This window comes from Glossina fuscipes, unplaced genomic scaffold, assembly GCF_014805625.2.
Source record: "Glossina fuscipes isolate IAEA_lab_2018 unplaced genomic scaffold, Yale_Gfus_2 60, whole genome shotgun sequence".
Lineage (NCBI taxonomy): Eukaryota > Metazoa > Arthropoda > Insecta > Diptera > Glossinidae > Glossina > Glossina fuscipes.
This window is the reverse complement of record NW_023998432.1, coordinates 4,725,343-4,745,922: the sequence shown is the minus strand read 5'-3', so window position 1 is coordinate 4,745,922 and position 20,580 is coordinate 4,725,343. Positions and strand designations below refer to the sequence as shown.

Genomic DNA, 20,580 nt, shown 5'->3' with positions numbered 1-20,580 from the left:
GTTTTAGCATTGTCAATAACGACGGTAAGTTTGAGAGAAAAAAAAAAGAGTAGAGAAAAAGAGAAGGAAAAAAGAAGACAATTCCAAGCTTTCAAACAAATTTCTAAAATAAAAAAAAACTCAAAAATTTTGCTAAGCAAAATATTAATTAATTATATTGTATAAAAAATTGCAATATTTAATAATATATTAAAAAAAAAAAATTGAAAGCTTTCCCCTTCGAAAACGTAGTAAACACCCTCCCTCATGCACGTTCAAACACATACAACGCGTATCAAAATAGAAACAAAAAAAAAAAACACATACAACAACAACACTCCACAAATATTACACTATCTCATAACAATTGTAACAAAACTGTGCGAGATATCTCATAAACTACATATCGGGATAGGCGCGATTAAAAAACGAACGGATAATAGGGAATATCTAAATTATAGACAATCCCGAGATCCTTACAATTACCGTTTTGGAAGCAAAGCCAAGAAGTGTAAAAAGGTGTGGAATTTCAAACAAGAGAGAAGAACTGCCCTTTACAATATCGGTTTTAAGTTTTTTGTAAGATTTGCTACAAATACAACTTTGCAGAAGATCGGGTTGTTAATCTCACGTATGGGAGGTGATTGATGCTTAATATGAGGAGAAAAAAGAAAGAAACAGAGGGTAGCTAGTTTTTGGGGCACGTAAAAATTGTGGAAAAAGTGCATAATAAAATTTTCTCATTGCTTAGAGATATTTGCAGGATTCTGGCGATTGATATAAATACGAAAATTTATTTCTCAGGTATAAAAAAAAATTGTCCCAAAAATAAGAATTTAAGACAGACGAATTTTTCATATGTATAGCGAAGAAAAATTGGAATAATAAATGTTTTGTATCTGGTTTATATTTTTATACACACATATATATGTCTATATGTATATGTGATATACATAAATATGTGTGTATGTGTACACGAACGTTGTGTTTACATCACATGTACACAGTTAAGCGGAGCAGATAAATGCAATTAAAAGAAAAGTGCAAATAACCCACAAACCACAAGAAATGCTTCATTGACATTGCGTTATACATGCCAAACTGACAGAACCCATTGTAGCGACAACGAACAATAGGATTGTTGCTGTCAATTTACGCCATATCTTCATCTACGATAAAAACAATCCGACCACATTTTTAGTTCATAAGGACGCGGAAGTTTCTCTACTTCCAGCGAACAGGGCATTTTATAACAAGGAGCCATCCGATATTATTCTAGTTGCAAGTAATAGTCAACGATTAGAACATACTTATAAAATGGGTTAATGTCAATCTTGGTCTACGTAATGCTCTCTCTTTCATATTTGTTATGATTACAATTAACTTATTATTGGACCGGCCTTTTTAGGGGGATTCAGATTAATGGATGACATTAAACAGAAAAAATTTTTTGGCCAATTAACAAGCTTGTCCGTAAACACACTTAATGTTCAATGTAATAGTCTCTCATCAAAACTTTTTAGAATAGAAAATCCGGTTACTTAAAGAATCTTCAAGTTTAATAAAAAAACCTAACTGTTTAAGCCCCGGTGACCATTCGAGTCCAAGGCAAGTACAACATTTTCCGTAGATTGGTTACAAAATGGCCACTTCAATTTTTCAAGTTCAAACGTCCACAATCATAACCCAAAAGTAGATTTTAAATTTTTGATGAAGTCGGGTATTTGGAGACCTTCTCGTTTGTCAACATCCTCAACATATTGTAGTCAAGAAGCATGACAATGGTTCACGCCATTACGGCGATTACAGAGGTCTATATGCAATAGCAGTTTAAGATAAATACCCAAATCCTTATGTTAGCGATTTAATTTAATAATGAGGAATAAAGAACTTTTGCCTCTTGGATCTAGAAAGTCGTGTTTGCAAGATTGGAGAAGTTCAGAGATGAAGGCAAATAAATCCATTTTTGAGACAAGTAGCATAGATACTTTCTAAAACACATCGTATCCGGAAGAGATTCTGAGAAAAAAATTATAGCAATATCATAAACGATGCAAATAAAAAGAAAGAACAAAATCGTCAGTCGAATGACACGGCAACAAAAGCATTTGAAGAGATCAAGCAGGGTTTTTTTTGAAGTGTTTTATTTACTTATTTTAATCACGAAGCAAAGTTAAGTGTTACGGTTGACGCGACAAACATAGCTTCTGGAGGTGTATTGGACCAAATCCATATTCACAGAAACGATCCGTTTACAATTATATAAGCTTATAAACTCTCCGAAGAAAGTTGAATTCATCATACAATTTGTTAATAAGTTTGGTGTATGCAACTCTGGCAAGTGCTTTGGTTATATTGATGTTATTTCTAATGGACTCTGTGGTGAAGATTACAAGTTTCGAGGTTTTACTTTTAGGTCGAAAGCCGAACTGGGCATATTCAGGGGATTATTTTTATTCAAGAATGAATCAAGTCGTTCCTTCATGATATGCTACTTAACTTTGAAGATGAAGGATAGAATGTTAATCGGCCGATGTGCAAAAGAGGAGCCCTGTTTAGGAATGGTTCCTATTCGAGTTACTTTCCATTCCTTAAGAAATTTGGAGGTAATTAGTCCCGTATTCACGATCTGTAATAGATGGTTAGATATGTACAGAAAGGCCAAGTTAACAAGGTTGGTAGACAGTCCATTAAATCCAACTGAGGTAGAATTCAATTTTCGAACACCACCATATAGAATGTGTATAATTATTGCAAAATGCTGGCGAATTGCGGATACTTGATTTTGCGTGGAAAAATCATTAATATCGCCTATATCTGTTTCGTTAGGTCATCTCTATCATTTCCAAATACACGTTTATTATGCAACATGTGCCGCATTTGCTTAGAGTTAGCATTTTGGAAGAAGTTAGCATATCCTAGATTCATTTCCTTTCTCATGACATATATCACCCTCGGCGGTCATTAAGGGAGTGAAGATAGTCTTTATAGTCCCTGTCTCTGAGGGATCTTGGCTGAAAATTAAAATGAGTTGGTAAACAATTATGCCTGCTACGGAGATCATTCGCGAAGGCTCGTACGTTAAAGGTTTTACCCAGGCGAAATAAACCGCAATTAAAATATCCAGTTATTACAATAATGGGGTACACGGCAAGCAGGTCACTATTCATTCTTTCGAAAGCGGACGTATCTCCTCTGATTAGTTAGACAACACTAATCACAAATTTATTATTTTGGAAACCTAGTTCAACGAAAACAGATTCGCAGATATCCCTCCATAACTCGAAAAACTACCCTATAGTACAGTTAGGACAGGATATATAAGACACTCCCCCACTCTGGCCATTGGTCGGTCATTTCGAAGTAAATGATATCCTGGTAAATCTGCGGCGGCGTCAGAAACGTAGTTTTTTAACAATATCAATAATATTACCCTCAAGAAGATAACCAAGCTTATCCAATTTCGTGGATCTGTTAGAAGTACTAATACTCTGACAAGAATTTTGCTGACAATTGATCGAAGATTCGAGGCTAGCGGCATTAAAATCTGAGTTACAATATAGCAACATTGTTATTACAAATATTCAGTGCAACAATATAAGCTGTGTAACGAAAAGATAATTACAAGAAAGCCACTAAATCAGATTAACTTACTTAAATTTATCAAGATATAATTCCGTATGTGTTCACGAAAATAATAATGCTATAATCTAGTACATAAGGAAACTGACCACAATAAATTTAACAAAAAAGGATGAGTTATAATAAGAGGAACAAAATAGATATTGGAAAAAATTAGACCTGATTGTACCAGTTTAGGAACGAGTAAAAACGGTACGAAGGCACAGCGGCATCACTGTTTGTAAGTCGCTTCTAAGTCGTTAATGCGTGAAATTATCTTCTCCTCGAGTTTAATTTTTGCATACTTAATCCTTTCGTTTATGGTTTTGAATTCTTATGTTAAATTTTCCTGTGATTTGGTCGACAGACTGCTCAAGATGCTGCGTTAGGAATGTCCCGCGCGAAAAGTTCAAACAGGCTGAGCAGCTAAAGGAGAGGATCGAATTCTCAATTAACATCGCATACCTCTCTTGTGAAATCTTGGGACAATCACACTTGTGAATCTTGACACATTTTGTCTTTCTCCCTCCTTCTTGCAAATAGCAATGCATTCGAATATTGTGAACTAGGACCACCACAACACAACCAAGCAAGCTAAAAAGAGGAAGTATGGCTTTGTGACACGTTTATGGGCAACTATCAGAGTTCAACCACAAAACAGAAAAAAACAGGAATAAGGAATGGAAATAAATAACTAGAAAAATTCACTATCCTAAAAACTTAAAGCAGTTGACCGAAGTAGAGTTTCCAGACAATTTTTTATCAATTTGTGTTTTAAAACATTGCACAAAGAGTAACAAAATGACACAGATCTGACGCAGCTAATAAGAAGAGAATTCAATCTGAAACAAATAAAAATACGGTCGATAAAGTCCGAAATATGCTATAAGGTATCCGGGAAAGCACAAAAATATATTGTCCTGGAGAGTCTAAGAAGAGCGATATTCGGTAAGTTGCGTGATATTTCACGTCCGGAATCCAGAGTGGGAAGAAATTAATAACTGATAGGTATTTTTGGCCAGGCATAAGAAAAAAAGTTAACTCAGCTTGTTCATTCCAAACGAAAATCGAAAATCCCATAATACAGGAAAATACTGGTACGCAAAATTGGAGCAATTAAAGGCAGATTTCAAAACATTGTTGGTCGGCTTTCGCAATCCAATGATAACCGTTGTACATTAACAATAATCGATAGATTCACACAACGATGCGAAGCGCACTCTCTAATTACTTGGTATTCACAAGATAAAAACTGGGCCAATGGCTTTGTCTCTGCAATTTCTGCAGTTTTTCTACTGGAGCTTGTTTCTATTAAAGTTCTGTTTTTATTTACAACAAGCATGTATACAAAGTGTAAATTTTCAGTGTTGTTAGCCCAGAAAAAATATTTTTAAGATGAGCTTAAGTTTTTTATTCAAAGCGTACACGCCGTCTACGATTGTCCATTCCAGTTCGAATGTCCTTTTGCAGATTTTGTACTAGAAATTGCGAAAGACACAATCGTAGGTTTTAGAGTTTACGCGTTACGAAATGACGAAGAAAACGGCAACATAATGTGTTATTCAGTAGTGAATTTCATAATCAACACTAAAAATTTCATCCCTAATTTTTAGTGTGTTGGCGGAACCACTGGAAGTTTATAAACCGCTTTGGGCCTCATGTGCATTCAACAACCATTTTGATGAATCTACACGCATTTTTGTTTGAAAGGTTGTTTAAATGAACATAAACACTTTCTAAATAAGTCAGTTAACGTATTAGAAAAGTTAGAAAGCAGCAATTTCAACACGAAAATTTCTTTCAGATAGTAACACATTTTCCATAAATAGAAGAAGATGGAAAACACCTATCAAGTCGATAAAAAATATGTTTCTTTCATAAAAATTGACTATGGTGTACTGCATTAAAATAGTATGAATTCATAATGAAAAAGTAAGTTTCCTTACGGTAAAGATTTAGACGCGATATATGCTACGACATGTTGTTGTCATGCATTGGATACACACACACACAGGAAGAATGCCATGTAGCCAGACCAAAACAATTGAAAAGTTTTGCAGTGAATTGGGATTCTTAATGTTTTTTTCTCTTGTGTTCTCTAGTTCTTTTGTTCCGTGCTTTACTTATTTTATAAAAAATTAGTTTTGCAAGTCTTTCCTAGCAGAAACCTGTTTTCAGAATGTGATACTGAATATTGATATCCTCACTATGGTAACTCAATTTCCTCATTTTGGTTCTGTCTATTGCAACAATTCTTCATCGGAGTTGGAAAATTTGAAAGACAAATTTGAAATATGTAATCTACATTCTTAGTTGAGTTCCAAAAGTAATCTTTAAAGAACTTTCACAATGACTGAGAAGCAGAGAAGACCTGCTACCAATTACTACCATAGCAATGTGAGGTTCCACCTTAATTTTACCAGGACTGCGCAGATATTATCTGCATATACCATAATATTAATTTTCTGTAAGCCTAGAAGACGCGTGATATTATCGTACATGACTTTTCACAGTCTCGGTACCCTTCCACTAATGAGATTTATATCATCTGTCCAATGCGCACATAAGTTTCCTATCGATGAAGTAGATGGCCACATTGTGAATCAAATAATATCATACTCGGCGCTGTTAAACTGCTGCAGTTATATGGAACGGGGTATTTATAGCTGAAATACGACTCACTGCTCTCTAGCCAGTCTGTCCCAAAACAATTATCAGTTTAAAAACAAAAACTATGAGACTTTCGATACAGTTTAGATAGTGTATTTTGCTTCTTTCATTCCAAAATTTCGTAGCCTATATGATCACAATAGTTGCTGGCAGGCTCAAAAAAATTCAGGATAGTGCGGTTGACCTTATTATTTGCGTACTAGAATACGAACGAAGGAAAAGATAAGAAAACCATCTCCGCAGGCGTGCTCACGGAACGTCACGGTTCATTTTTTGATTTGGAGACAAAGTTTCGCAGTTTCTCTCAGTTTACTTGTTCTAGAAAAGGACCCACGTAATGCTTCAACAGTGATAGTTGCAGTTGCAGGGGAGGAGAGTTATTAGTAAAACAAATCGTAGCAAGGCAGTTCATTACAGCCGCATTTAGAGTGGTTTTTCACATCCATTGTCGCTGAAAGACAGTATTTTTAATTCCCACCTTTAGAGTCATTCGTAAGTTATCCTTTCCTAGGCTGTTCACACTACATCGCACAGGCAAATAGGTATGTGATGGATGACCACCTGGCCCACTCGGGTTTGACAGCAGAGTTTGTTTTTTATGGTTCCACATATAATGGAAAGTTCGCCCTGGTTGCTGGGGCCAGCGCGTTGTTATCGCGAATCTGTTTTGTGGTACCCATTACTCCCTCATCTTGGAACTCATCTTCTTACGAGAACAGCGTGTCAACTATATTTTTTTCCAAGTTTGAAGAGGTATGCTGATTTCATTGCTACGTTATAAACCAGTCCTTAACGATCACCGTTTTTCTTTCCCGGCAGTTTCAAGAGTGCATTTTTTCTTTCTTTGAGTCACCTTTTTCTGTTTATACTTCGGCTAATAATCAATATAAGTTTCTATTGCAGTAAGTTTTCTACTGTAGTAGTCCTTTATGAAGCGTACTGGACCCACAACTGAGCCTCTTTTAAAGGTGTATAAGCCTCTTGCACTTTTTGTTGGATTGTAATTCATAACTTATGGTTAGGTGGTCACTGAATGTACATAAATTACCTGAAATTTCACGTTTCATTTCGTTTTGTCGAAGCAAAATTTTCAACGTCTCATCTATAGTCGAACTACGACCATAACTACTAAGAGTGTGCTGCGTCTGGCGCCAATAATAGTGGAATGTTATTTCCCCCATACATGGAGAGGCTGTGAATCGTTGTTCCAATATATCCAACGAATTTTGCGCAGAGAACTTCATCGCCTATCGAGATAAATCGCATGCTTATGGATTATTGACTATCTTGCCAAATTCTAGCCTTGCTCGACGTTTTCTGTATCTAGTTTGCGTCCTCTTTTACGTAATATGGTTTGTTTACGATTGTAATATCAATCTCTAGCGCTTTTGGTAAACAACTCCCATAATGTCCCGCAATGATTGAGGTTTAGCTGATTTCATTACCGATATCCCATTATAATGTCCCGCACGTTCATAAAGCAGCCTCAACAAGCAAGTGAGTGGGCACGAAATTTTAATAAACCCAGCCAATTTTAATTTTGCAAACTTCCAGTAATATCCTGGCATTTTTTGTCGGAATCGATAGAATTGCTGTTTGTGTGCCGGGAAATGCAAAACCAAATACACATTTGTAAGGCTTTACCTGCTTCATACAGCTGACAATTATCGACAAGATTAACAAGGAGTAGCAGAAAATTTAGCAGAATAAGCGAATAACACAAGCGTCTCGCCATGAATTATATAAGTAGGATATTTGCGGAAGGCAAAGACAGTTAAGTTAAGACAGTTGAATCGTAATTGAGCCATTATAAACATAAATTCATGCAAATCATTTGTAATATTGCTATTGTTATTATTATTATTAATTTAGCCAGAGAATAAATTCTAAGACTAAAGTCTTAAAGCACTAGCATCTAAGGCTTTCGGCTTTATTAAAAACTCGAACGCACTTGAGATTTGATCTCGCGACCATTGAGTTGCTAGTTGAGACTCTTGCCTACTCGGCCACTCAGGCGGATACCCCAAGGAAAATAAAATGAGAAAGCTGACAAAGCTGAAACGTTAATCTCGAATCTTACTTTGGATCAATACAATGCTCAACAAGAAAGGTGCCACCTGGAACATATGAAAATATTACAAGAAAATTTTAAAATTCAAAAGCGTGCCATTGAAATACAAAATCAATTATTGCAAGAGTTAATAAAACGTTTTCCAACTTCGCAAACTTAGTTTTTAGTAACTTATTTTCATTTTTCGTATTATGTTCAACTGCTGTAAGGTAATTCAGAAAGATCTAACTTTTGATCTTTGAATATAGGCTATAGCTCCTGTTGCAATGAGTCGTGCAAAGTCTCATCATCGTGACGATAAAGCCATTCACCCTTTTCGCCGGTTTTAGGACCTACAAACTCGTAGCGCTTTGGTCCGCTGAAGGGTAAACTTAACCAAATTTGTCTGTTAGGCGTCTGACGATTGATAACATAGACGCCGTGTTTAGGACCTAAGTTAACAGTTAACACACCATCCTGTAAAAGAGATACCATTCGATGAACTTTGAAATTTTTCTTAACTCATTACACTATAAGCTATGTCACTGCCCAGTAAATTTGTAATAGATGCTTGCATGTAATTTGACCAGCAACATCTATTGTTGGAGATGATAAAGTAATGCCAATTATCAACATACACAACGGTTAAATTCGGTGACCTTTCTCTATATAAAATGACAGAGTTGCTTTTAGTATTATTGAGTTATTCGGGGTATACAGACGCTGATCTTGCAAAGATCAAAATTGCATTTTCGACACTCGTTACTATCGTTGTTTGATTTGAAGAAATGTGATGATGAAGCCCATCAAGCACTTTTAGAAGCCTATGGAGATCTAAATATTATCCAAATGATTTCAATGGTTTAAAAGTGGCGATTCTGATGTCAATGACAAAAAACGGTCTGGAGGACTACAAAAGTTCGAAGACAATAAATTGTAAGGCTTATTGCACGAACGCTCGGTTCAAACTCTCGAAGAACTTCGAAGAGCTTAGCAGTTGTTGGATCAACTGTTCGTGGAGCACAAAAGGCATCGAAATGCACAAAAGACGGAATATTTATCAGTTCTTTATTTTTTCACATGTGTGCTTTCCAATCTGCTGGGGTTAGTGAGTGTCGCTTTTGAAAATAAAGAAGAAAAGCGAAAGGCAGGAGAAGCTGGGCACAGCTACAGTTTGCTTGAATAAGTGTAAGAGCTATCGCCTATTTAGGGTAATATAGGGACATTCCCTTTGAAATCGCCGATGTGTAAATCGCAAATAACGTATTATAGATTAATTCGAAATTGCAATAAAATCCATAGTCGTTAACCAGATTTATATCCACAAACACATAGACAGCAAAACTATTGGTACATATATGCACACTAGTACACACCAGCAAACAAATAACAAAACGTAAAGCTTAAAATAAAGAAAAATCAGTAACAACGGCAACAATGAGCGTAGCAACGGAGATATCGCTACACCTAGAATCACGAACCAACAACAACACAAATGATGACAGTGCCTACGTAAACAACAAAAACAAAGCAAAAAATACCGATTCATTGGAAATACGGGTAACCTTGAAAGCACCAGACACGGAGGTGGCCTGGCATTTTGTTACTGCTACATAAAAAGAAAGCAACTGAAAAAAGTCAAATGCGATTACAACTCGAAACAACTCGGTAATAATGTGAAAAGATCCAGAAGATAGGAAACGATGAAATACTCTTAGAGTTGCGCAAAAACCACGATGCAACCACGGTAGATATAAGGAAAAGAAGGAACGCGTATTAGGCCAAGAAACAAAGATTGAAGTACTATCGAATGAAGCCACACTAGATATTAACCGCCGGGGGATATTATAGAAGCCCTTTAATTGCAAAGAGCCGATCACTTTTTTAACATTAAGTGGCTTAGAAGGGCGTGCGCTGATACGCAAACTGCGATCTCTGCCGCCGTATAAATTCTTAATAGACAAATGCAAGATTAAAATTACTTGAATTGTCTGCCGAATTAGAAAGATTGACATGGAATTGAAACGTTTTAAATGCGTAGACCATGGCCACATTGCCAAGCAATGTGCGAAATGCATAGACAGAAAAAAGTGATGTTTTAACGGAAACGAAGAAGGGCGTTTTGCTAAAAACGATATAAACGGATCGAACTGCTTCATATGCGAGAACTGAAATAATCCATGTAAGCATCTGCTTGGAGGAAAAACTTGCCTCAATGTGCACAATAAATTGTGATGCGCCAATTTAACTTAAATTATTGTAGAGATTCACAAGAGCTACAAGAGCAAACCAAAAGAAAGTTAACAGCAAATGTAGCAGTCCTGAGCGAGCCCTATAAGATAAATGAATGCTGGATAAAAACCAAGCTGGGCAAGGCTGTTATTCGGCACTGCAATACACGTAGAAAACAAATAAAGATATTTTCAATATAAAACGGCCTCCTAAGTGGAGAAGTTTTACAGTGGGAATCAAAACGATTTTGAAGTCGTACTGATTTATCGCTGAGGTTAAAACGAAAAAGTCAGGAATAATGGCAAGAGAGTAATTAGTATTTGTACGCATGGTAAAGTATATTCGGTTGATAGCATTAATAAAACGAAGTTGTAACGACCACGGAGGGCTTTAGGCTTTAAATAACGTTGAGTGCTTGATCCTCCAACTAGAGTACAAGAGCGAGCGACAAGAGTTTAAAAAAGCAATCATTTGAAGCAAACTTAGCTGCTTATGCTCGTAGATGGAACGGAAGTGGGGCTTGGCCTACTGAAAAGTTGGCAACAGATCAAAACGCTCGCCAGAAGATTACATCTTGCGGGTATATAACGACGTTTATTGTTTCAAAAGGCCGCTCAACGTGTGTTTTTATACTTCACTGTGTCCACTTCGAACAAGAGAGCAGTGAACTTCGTTCGAGGTTTGGGGAAATGCCCACGTTTGAAACTCTCTTATGACACATGTTACCGGCAAAAAGAGACGGCTAGCGATCGAATTCAGGAAAGAAATTGCTCCATGAATGCTACCGATGGTCACGAGCAGTATATTGCGCTATGCTGCTGGCAGTAACGTCGTTGGTTATGTAAGGGTTTACAAATAAGAGAAAGTCCATTTCAATGGCAAACAGAGGAAGAGTTCGAGTCGACTTAGTTTTGATAGTGAACGATTATTTTATGGAATCTCGAAAATGGGGCGAAAGCTCTTAATTCTGATATACCTTTTGGAATACATGCGTTTGTCGTGGTTGCAACATGATCGATAAGGTTTTTCAATTCATTATGGTCAATAGTAAACCCTAGGTATGACATTTCAGATTGAAATAATCAGCATTTTTTTTCATTAAATTTAAGACGACTAATCTGTCACTTTTGTAAAACCACTTTTATTGATTTCCTTTCCGCCAATTATTATATCATCCCGATTAACAAGAACATTGGAAATATTACGTAGCAAATTTTTCATTGTTTCTTGAAATATGATTGCCGCGTTTTTAACACCAAACGGTAGGCGTTTTACTGTTAGGCGCTGTATTCTCTAAGCGCGAAGCAATTGAGGTTTATCATCTAAATTAAGTTGATTGTATGCATTACGTAGATCAAGTTTGGTAAAGATTGTACCGTCTCCTAAGGATGGTAATATCTCAGCAATACGTGGCAGCGAATAATTGAAGTCCACCAAATGTTTATTGACGGTGACTTTATAGTCCCCACATACGCGAATGTCTCCATTTTCTTTCCAAAGTGGTACCAAGATGTACCCCTATCTGAGTTATCTACTCGCTCTAGAAGCCTATCTTATCATAGATATAGCATTAACTTGCAATTTGTTTCATTACGGCTTACTTGTTTGGTTTCTTCTGATTGGTTTTCTCCTTGTCCTTCCGATATTTATTAAGATATATCGGCCTACTATGAATCTGTTTTTCATAAACGCCTTTAAGTGCTCTTCAAGTTTACAACACAATGCTAACTTTTTTGTCGCATTATGAAAGTTTATCGTTTCTAGATAAATGGTTTTAGGTAAAGTACATTAAGTGTTTAGAATTCTACATAGATCCTTCTATGTTTTGTTAACTGGGGATTGTGGACTGCACAAACCGTATAGTATAGAATAAGGAGCGCTTTCAATAGATTTAAGTGGTATGCTTTCTTGACATTATCTTCTTGGCAATCTATTTCACAAAGCGAATTTGTAACCTCTTTCTCCACACACTCTACTTTTTGTTTGTTGAAAAATATTTCACTATATGTGTTGTATTATAAAAAGTTAATAATTAAATAATAAAAAAAAACTATTCCCCTCCTTTATGGCCATTTCGATTTATTTTTAATATATTTATATTTAATACAGTAGTTTTTATTTTATTTTATCTTAAACATGTAAGAATTGTTATACGCAAAATTTACTAATTTAATGGGAAGGTATTCCCAGGTAGACATATCTGACGATAACTTTAAATATGTTTTCGCCTTTGTGTTGAGTATGAAGTTAACATTGTATAAGTAAATTTCCTTTTCTATATTTGTTTATTTAATACGGACTGCACGAATAAGGTTTTCTTCTCTTAATTCAGCTTTAAGCCCGTGCGGATGCCAACAACAGAGAAGATTAGGGTAAAAGGACAGATGAATCAAATCAGCCAATAATATATACATTTTATAGGAATGCGTTCATTTTATATTATCCCATAAAATATTATATTTATATGTCTTAAATAATGAATGTATTGCGATTTATATGGACGACTGACGTAAAGTGTGGCTTTTATACAGCAACAATTTGAACAGAAAGAGAAACCTATTGAAGGAATTCTTACTTTGAAATAATGTTCACTTTCTTATATAGTTTTGGAAGTAACACACCTTGATGCTGCTTAAGAAAATTACAGGTCGTCTAATAGCGATTTTATCTTTCTGCTCAGAATTTTGTGTAAGATGTTATGTTTTCAGCCGAGGTTGTAACGGGTGTTTGCTATAATTTTTTATTTACAGTGAATTCTTTTCAGTTTTATTGCACATGTTACGTTCGTACTGTTGAAATGAATATATCTGCTCTTTCTAACTGGCTAATGAGTTGTTAAATGCTTAACCAATCAATTATTATTCGAATGTAGAGTCAATAACGTAAACGAAGCTATGTAACAAGACACAACAAACTATAATAGCAACCAGGGCTTTTTTCTTTCGATGAACTTAATTTTATAGGCCTGTCGGACTATAAACACTTATAAATTTTGCTAAATACATGTTTGCATTGGTATGTAATAGCATATAAATAAGCCTAATCCATTCCAATGCTGCAACAAATGTTTGTCAGCAAAAAAACTATTATAGGCTTGACGCAGTGGTACATTACCGTTGAAGTAAATGGGTTTTTGAAAGGATTTGTTTGTTTTTTGTTTTAGTAAAAGTGGAAAAACACGTTAAATGAAAATATAATTTGATGGGGGGAGCGTAAAAACTAAAGCAAATTCCTAAAACGACTGTCGGAAGGTTTACTTGCAGTTATATAATTGAAATTTATTCGTTAACAGCATTTAAGCTCTTAGTATGTTACTTGAGGAAAAACACTGTTAACTTTGATCATGCTTTGAATTATAGTAGGTAACTATAACTTAATATTAAGCAATTTAACTCAGAGTCTCGTTATAATTCTTGAAAATTTAACTTCTCAAGTACAATAAAGTTCGTTTAACATGATGCTGCGGTTATGCCTATTAATCGCATGTAATATATAACCTGAAAGAAGAAGTTTCAAGTCAAACCTAATCATGACACCTATATAAAATTTTTTTGGAAGATATTAATTTTGTTTCAACAATATACAGAAGGGTCGACAACATAACATGTTGTAAACATTGTAAAGAAAGTCATTTAAAGTGATTGTTCAAGCGAGTAATTAACGCGTAAATCAGATGTCTCTTAATCTAAATAAAAGTACAAAATATTTATTTCGTAGAAGTTCGCCTACAAAGACCACATACAATAGACGTAGATAGATAATCAAGGATATTGCGTATTTTAGAGATTTGGGTATATTTATTTATCCTCAAACTCTTCAATCGCCGTATATATTCAATTTAAATTTATTCTGGGTTTCATTAAAAGAAGTGTATTCATTGCGTCGATTAGGCCCTTTCTAGAATATGCGTCAATAGTGCGTTCTCCAAGCTATGAATATGATATTGATCTACTAAAGTCTGTACGAAAAAAGGTTTTCATATTTGCATTACAAGGATTAGGATGGGGCCCAATTTGTAATCCATCTCCATGTGTTAATTATCTGAAATTCAATAATCTCTCGACTTTGTGGTTAATTTAATTAATGATGATGCTTCATCACCTGGTTTACTTAGCAAAGTTAATTTTAATACTACGCACTATTTTAATACTCCCAATTAGCTTACTGATCTATATGAACTTTTTAAGTCGTTTTACGTTGCTTGTATTATTATCATTTCTTCTTCTTTTCTGACTTTATATACTAAATAAATTGTTAATAATCTCCTCATTATGAGGTGAAATATACTAGTTTCCTGTTAAGTAACCGCATCAACAGATATCGAGTATGTATGAATGTACAATATAAATTACTATAAGTTTGCTGCTGTCATTACTAGTATTATTTTATTAGATTTTTATTAGACTATTAGATATTATTAGTTTGCACTGACGCTACAAAGAAAATAACTTTAAACCTTTCTGCGCAAATGGCTGACTTGTAAAATAAATAAACAAGTAAAAGAAAAAAGAGTAACCCAAAATATAAAATTTTAAAACGGAAAAGTTCGCGTCTCTGTGAAAACATTACGTGTTCTAAGGTTTTGAATACCTTCGCAACTTCATTTAATGAAAGAAAAACTTATTGGATCCCATTACAAGCATCCAGTGAAGATGCTGCTGAGATGAAATCAATCAATTCTGTCCGAAAATAGCAATTTGCGATCAGAACACTTTTTCATTTCCAAAATCCATTTTTAAAAAGAAATATTATAGAGCTTCTTATGTTACGTAGTGTGTCTATTATGACCCAATTAAATGAAAACGATAAGTAAACGAAGAACGAAAAAAAAAAATAACAAGTAAGAAAATTGTATTCGGTGGTGACTGAATCTTTTGTACCCGTCATCATTATCCTAAATAAGGCACAGGAATGAAAAAACTAAGTATTTGTACTGTCTAGTTTCAAAATAAAAGTTTTTATCGTAGAGACATGTGGGCATTCTAAGCGTGTCCTTTGAAAAGTTTAGGTCAATTAAAATTCTTTTGCAAATTTGTAGGCAATATCTTCATTTTCGTTAATGGGAGGATGTTTACTATAAATACTATAAAGACAAACCGATGAACAGACGAACAGGCGGACATGGTTAGGTGCACTCAAGTGTTGTATACTTAATCGGGTTTTTGAAGCTTGTTTCTTCGTGCTATAAAACGAAAGAAAGAAAAACTAAATTTTGGTATGCTATAATATTGGCTAGGCATGCTTAATTTTTGTTCATTTTTGTGCAGAGCTGTTGCAGCATCGCCCATAAAATATGCGTTCAAATTTTTGTACATTTTCCTGATGTAGTTTATGAATAATGAGGAAAAAGCCACTTTTATTCTTTTTCTTTATCGAGTTTTCAACCGATTTGGCCCAATTTCAATTCCAACCTGCGCACGGAAACTCCCAATGTTTCCATCGACCTTGAAGTTGACTGCGTCATTTTTGCGGCCGGGAGAATGGTCATAACAGACATTACACAAACGGCCAGACGGTGGACATATGGTCAGACGGACATGCTTAAATTGATTTAGAATTTGATGCTGATCAAGAACATATATAATCTCTGGGGTCTCTGATGCTTCCTTCTGGGCGTTGTAAACGTTTTGACAAAGTGAATATACACCGTATCCCTCGTGACGGGTATAAAAATAATTATAAAATAAAAAAAAAAGAAAATTATACTGCACACTACTAATGTTGAATTGTACATATAGGAACCAGTATTCCACTGGCACATAATAGGTACTTCAGAAAATACCCGCATCAGCGACGGTTCGTGGTTGATGGTTTTGCTTTTAATGCTGACACTTAAATTATTTTTGTAAATATTAGTTCGCTTAGTCATAATCTTATTATTAAAATAATATATAAGTACAGATGGAAAACAAATAAATTATCATTGATGCATCAATGATCAAATTCATGCGAGTTTAAACCTACATTTGCTGTTTTCTTCAGTTAGAAACTTTGCCAGAAAACCGTTTTGGTGCTTTTCAGGCCGAGTACCGCATGGAAAATTACTGAAATTCTGCAAAATATCTGGAGGCACATTTGCTATGTTCGTATCTCTGTAGGAACAGATTCATCACACCTTTTGATCGAACTTTTCACTTGTTAAAAAAGATTTCAATCGATGTCAAAGTATTTACCAATCTTCAAGAGATACATAGCACGATAATAAACATTTTTAAAGAGATAAAGTGCCAACGTTTTAGTTAAGACGGCAAAAGTAATAAAATATTTAAAATTGGGCTTCGTGGTCTCCAAAAGGCTACAACCGAGATCAAACTGAACTCGTTGCTATCGACTTTAAGTGCTTTAAGTAAGAGGATTGTTAAAGAGTAGGACTATTGGGAGGATACTATTTTTATCGTTCATTTTCAAAAAAATATAATGCGCTAAAGCACTCTGGCTCAGAATGTAACGACGTTATTCCACGCTGTTGTTCGCTGGGAGTACATTCGAAATCTGTAAAATGTCGAAATTTTCAAATGTTTGGATATGGCTTCCGTGATGTAGAGCTGAAACATGCCGTTTGCACTGAGAAGACTGCTGAATCATCGATAATCTTATCGTAGGTTGTACAAATTGCGATCAAAATCAAACTTTGTTTTCTATCTATAAATAAATGAAGAATGAAGTACAGAAATTCTCCCCAAAGGGCAAGTTTTCAGAGAAACTGTTTTTCAAGTTGATTCATTCGCACTTTTTCCATCGATCGAAATAATTTCATGTTTCCTGCTTTATAAAGCAAGCGATGAAGAATTTTAAATACGTCTTCGTTCACGTAATGGATGAGTAACCTTAATCAAAAGTCGTCTTCGTTCAATGTGCAGCTTCTTACAGAAAATGAAATCAGTCAGCTTTTCATTAAGTTGTTCACAATCTTAAGATGTCTACAACTAAGTAAGAACATTTGCAGTAAGCTATTGCATATGTGTAATCAAATGTTGAATAATTGATAGCACTGCTCAAAATAAAAAATTAGTATAGATATATGTGTGCTTTCTGAAACTTGGTTAAAGTGCCTCTACGAACTACGTCACTCAAACTTAAGCAATAGCAGAACGAATCAATTAGATTGGAGGAGTTACAGTATTAATCCATAAAAGATCGGAAATTCTATGAAATTTGATCAGTTAAAACTGATATAATTAAAAATTCTGGTCAGGATATTCGTAATATTAATAACATGAGCTCAAAACCAAATTTAAAAAGAACATTGTAAACCAAAATGGGAGGTTTTAAACATTTGGCGACGTAGATGCCTATCATCGGAATTGGTGCTGTATCAGAACTAACGCTTTGGGGAATATATTGATATTATGAAGATCTATGTCATCGTTTTTGCGTTAGTTTTGGTTAATGAAGCGATGTTTATTTTTCCGATTTACAAGTTTTAAATGAGTTCCCTTCCGATTAAATTCTTTGTGAAAGCCCAAGCGCTCAGAAAACGACATTTTGTAATGAACCACCACCACTACTGATTACAAAAATTTTGACATCTTCTTAAAGAATTCTTCATTGCCCAACGGATAGCATATCAAGTTATAATAACTTTATAGGAGGAATAGGTATCGGCCAGGAGTTGACTAAACACTCTTAATTACGCGTCTTTAATCATGAATGAAATTTTAAAGTTAGCTTCCGCTCTCTTGCTAAGCAACGTATGATTAATTCTCTGTTTGGAGGAGTAAATAAGTGATAAGCTGAATAAATATTTTATGCGTGAAACACGTCTCTGGGTTTCAATGACATAGAAAATATAGCTTTAAAAATATTTCCCGTGAAGTTATCTGATTTTTACTTGTATAATTAGCTCATGCGTCAAGGTCAAAAATTTGTAAATATATGGGAATCGCCTAAATCTATTTCTATTTCGAAGTCAGGCAAACCATGATAAGAGCTTTTTGAGCAAGACCTTTGAAAGTGTTATTAAAAACAAAGTATTAAAAACATTCTCAAGAAATTCGTTGGTTCCAACAAATGATTTGGTTTTAGAACTTAATATAGTAGTTCATATCAATTAGTACCTATGCACCAGCATATTAACCACTGATTCAAGGCAAGGCAATCTACTGGCTTAATACCTTTTGACGCTGGAACAACTTGCGATTCTGTTTGGCCTAACAGTCTGATTGATATTGAACAGTCTGAAATGATATTTCTTTTTGATTTTCTTTCTCTTTTCGAAATTAAATTAACCGGAAGAGTTCTGCTTGAAAGCTATTTCTGCATTTTTCTTTTGGATGAATCGTTCGATTTACTATACAGGCCTGTAGGTGTTCTGCAAGGATCTTTTCTGGCTCCAATTTTGTATACGATTCTTTTTTGCGAATTCCGAAAATTAAATGCTTATTACATTGCTTTCTATGTCGATCATATCGGTATTTTCTTAGTCATCGCGGGAACATGGCTGCGATACATTAAGAAAATCGTAAATCGAATATTTCAATTTGTAGATTGTTTTTCGCTCTGTACATCACATACATTGTATCATGTACGCATATAAACCGTTTACGTTAAAAAAATATACTCCCTGTGCATCAAAAGAAGTGAGCTTCAAAGTTTACATTGCTGTGATATGGAAACCGATGACATACTCTTATCAGAAGATAGATACGATTATTCAACATAACATCCCAGAAGAGAAAGAGTCCGAGATTACCACGCAAACTGTACTGAGGAGCGAGATCATTATTTCAAATTTGGTTTACTTATGACGGAACTCTTAAACCCGATTTGTAAATTTTTTCATTGCTCGGTAAAAGTAAAAATACAAGGACTCAAGAGATAATTATAAAACAACATTTTCTTTCAGAAATTAAAATTATCTGCTTTTATGTAATCCGTTCACTTTATTGAAGTTTGAACTTAGCCCGGTGCAAGTGATACCAAGAAATTTGAAACAAAAGTTGTTCTTCTAAACAAAATTTTAAGGCAGACGCGAAACAAAGACGGGAAAAAATTTTTTTTTTTCTAATTTTATTACATTTATTAGCATAATTTGGTTCGAAAAGGATATAATTAATCCATTTTATAATTAGGACGGTGTACCGTTTCTATCGTTAGTAAAAATATCCATTTAGAAAATACCTTTTTCATGCCCGAATATTGAAAAAAATTTCAGAAGTTTTTCTCCCTGGGATGCTCAACATAGTCGGTGATCGTACGATCTCGTTTTAAATCAGCGTGCACCCGAGACTTTTTGTTTTCAATGGAGAAGAGCTGGAATATTTAATTAACAAGCATCATTAACGCAGCTGTCACTCGTACCCAAATGGTCGAAATGCTATGAAGGTGTGAAAGTCATCGTGTGGGGAGGTGGAAACATTTTAAAAATTCCGTCGATTTTTTTTAGGTATAGGGTCCATATGCTAGCTCCGGTAAACATTTTGTAAGTTTTTTCTGTCAAAATAGCTTGCTCCTAAAAAAGACAACAAAAATAAGAGATCTAAATTTTCGTATTCTATAATATGGAGTGGGCGAGGATGATTTTTGTTTACTTTCAACGTAAAAGTTTTGCCCCATAGGCCTGCGGGCGTTATAGGGGTGTCCTTTAAAAAGTTCAAGTCACTTCCAAACTGTTTTGCAAATTTGTATGCGATGTCTTTATTTTCGCTAACGGGAGAATATTTATCACAAATAGTACATAGTTGCGCAGATAGACATACGGACAGACGAATGGATGGACGTTTTTAAATGCGTTCCAAATTTGAAAATAACCAAGAATTTATATACTTTATTGAAGATTGTCTCTGCGCTTTATGAAATTATTGAAAAAAAAAATAATTTAGAATAATTTAGATCAATATTTATCGACACACATCTTTGTGTTACATATTTTGTGAAATTTAATAAAGATATTTACGTTGAAATTTCAATAGCTGGAATGAGATAATTATATAAAAAGTTATAACTAAACACGGACATGAGTAATATCTTCATTTGCTAGATTGAATTTATCTAAACCTTATGTTGGTACTTCGCAATAAAGAGAACAC

The 20,580-nt window shown here is 34.6% G+C and overlaps 2 protein-coding genes across 5 annotated transcripts in view; one reads left to right on the top strand and one right to left on the bottom strand.

Moving 5' to 3' along the window:
* Positions 1 to 20,580, top strand: part of LOC119637707 (cuticle protein 16.5) — a 136,644-nt gene that overhangs the window by 90,370 nt on the left and 25,694 nt on the right. The window lies entirely within an intron of this gene.
* On the bottom strand, positions 8,544 to 8,866 carry LOC119637708 (frataxin homolog, mitochondrial-like). Its single transcript, XM_038033912.1, has one exon. The coding sequence runs from the start codon at positions 8,813 to 8,815 to the stop codon at positions 8,591 to 8,593; it is 225 nt and encodes a 74-aa protein (XP_037889840.1). The 5' UTR covers positions 8,816 to 8,866; the 3' UTR covers positions 8,544 to 8,590.

Bases quoted from the DNA above. Each gene is read 5' to 3' on its own strand.
- LOC119637708 (XM_038033912.1), bottom strand. From the start codon at position 8,815: ATGGTATCTCTTTTACAGGATGGTGTGTTAACTGTTAACTTAGGTCCT.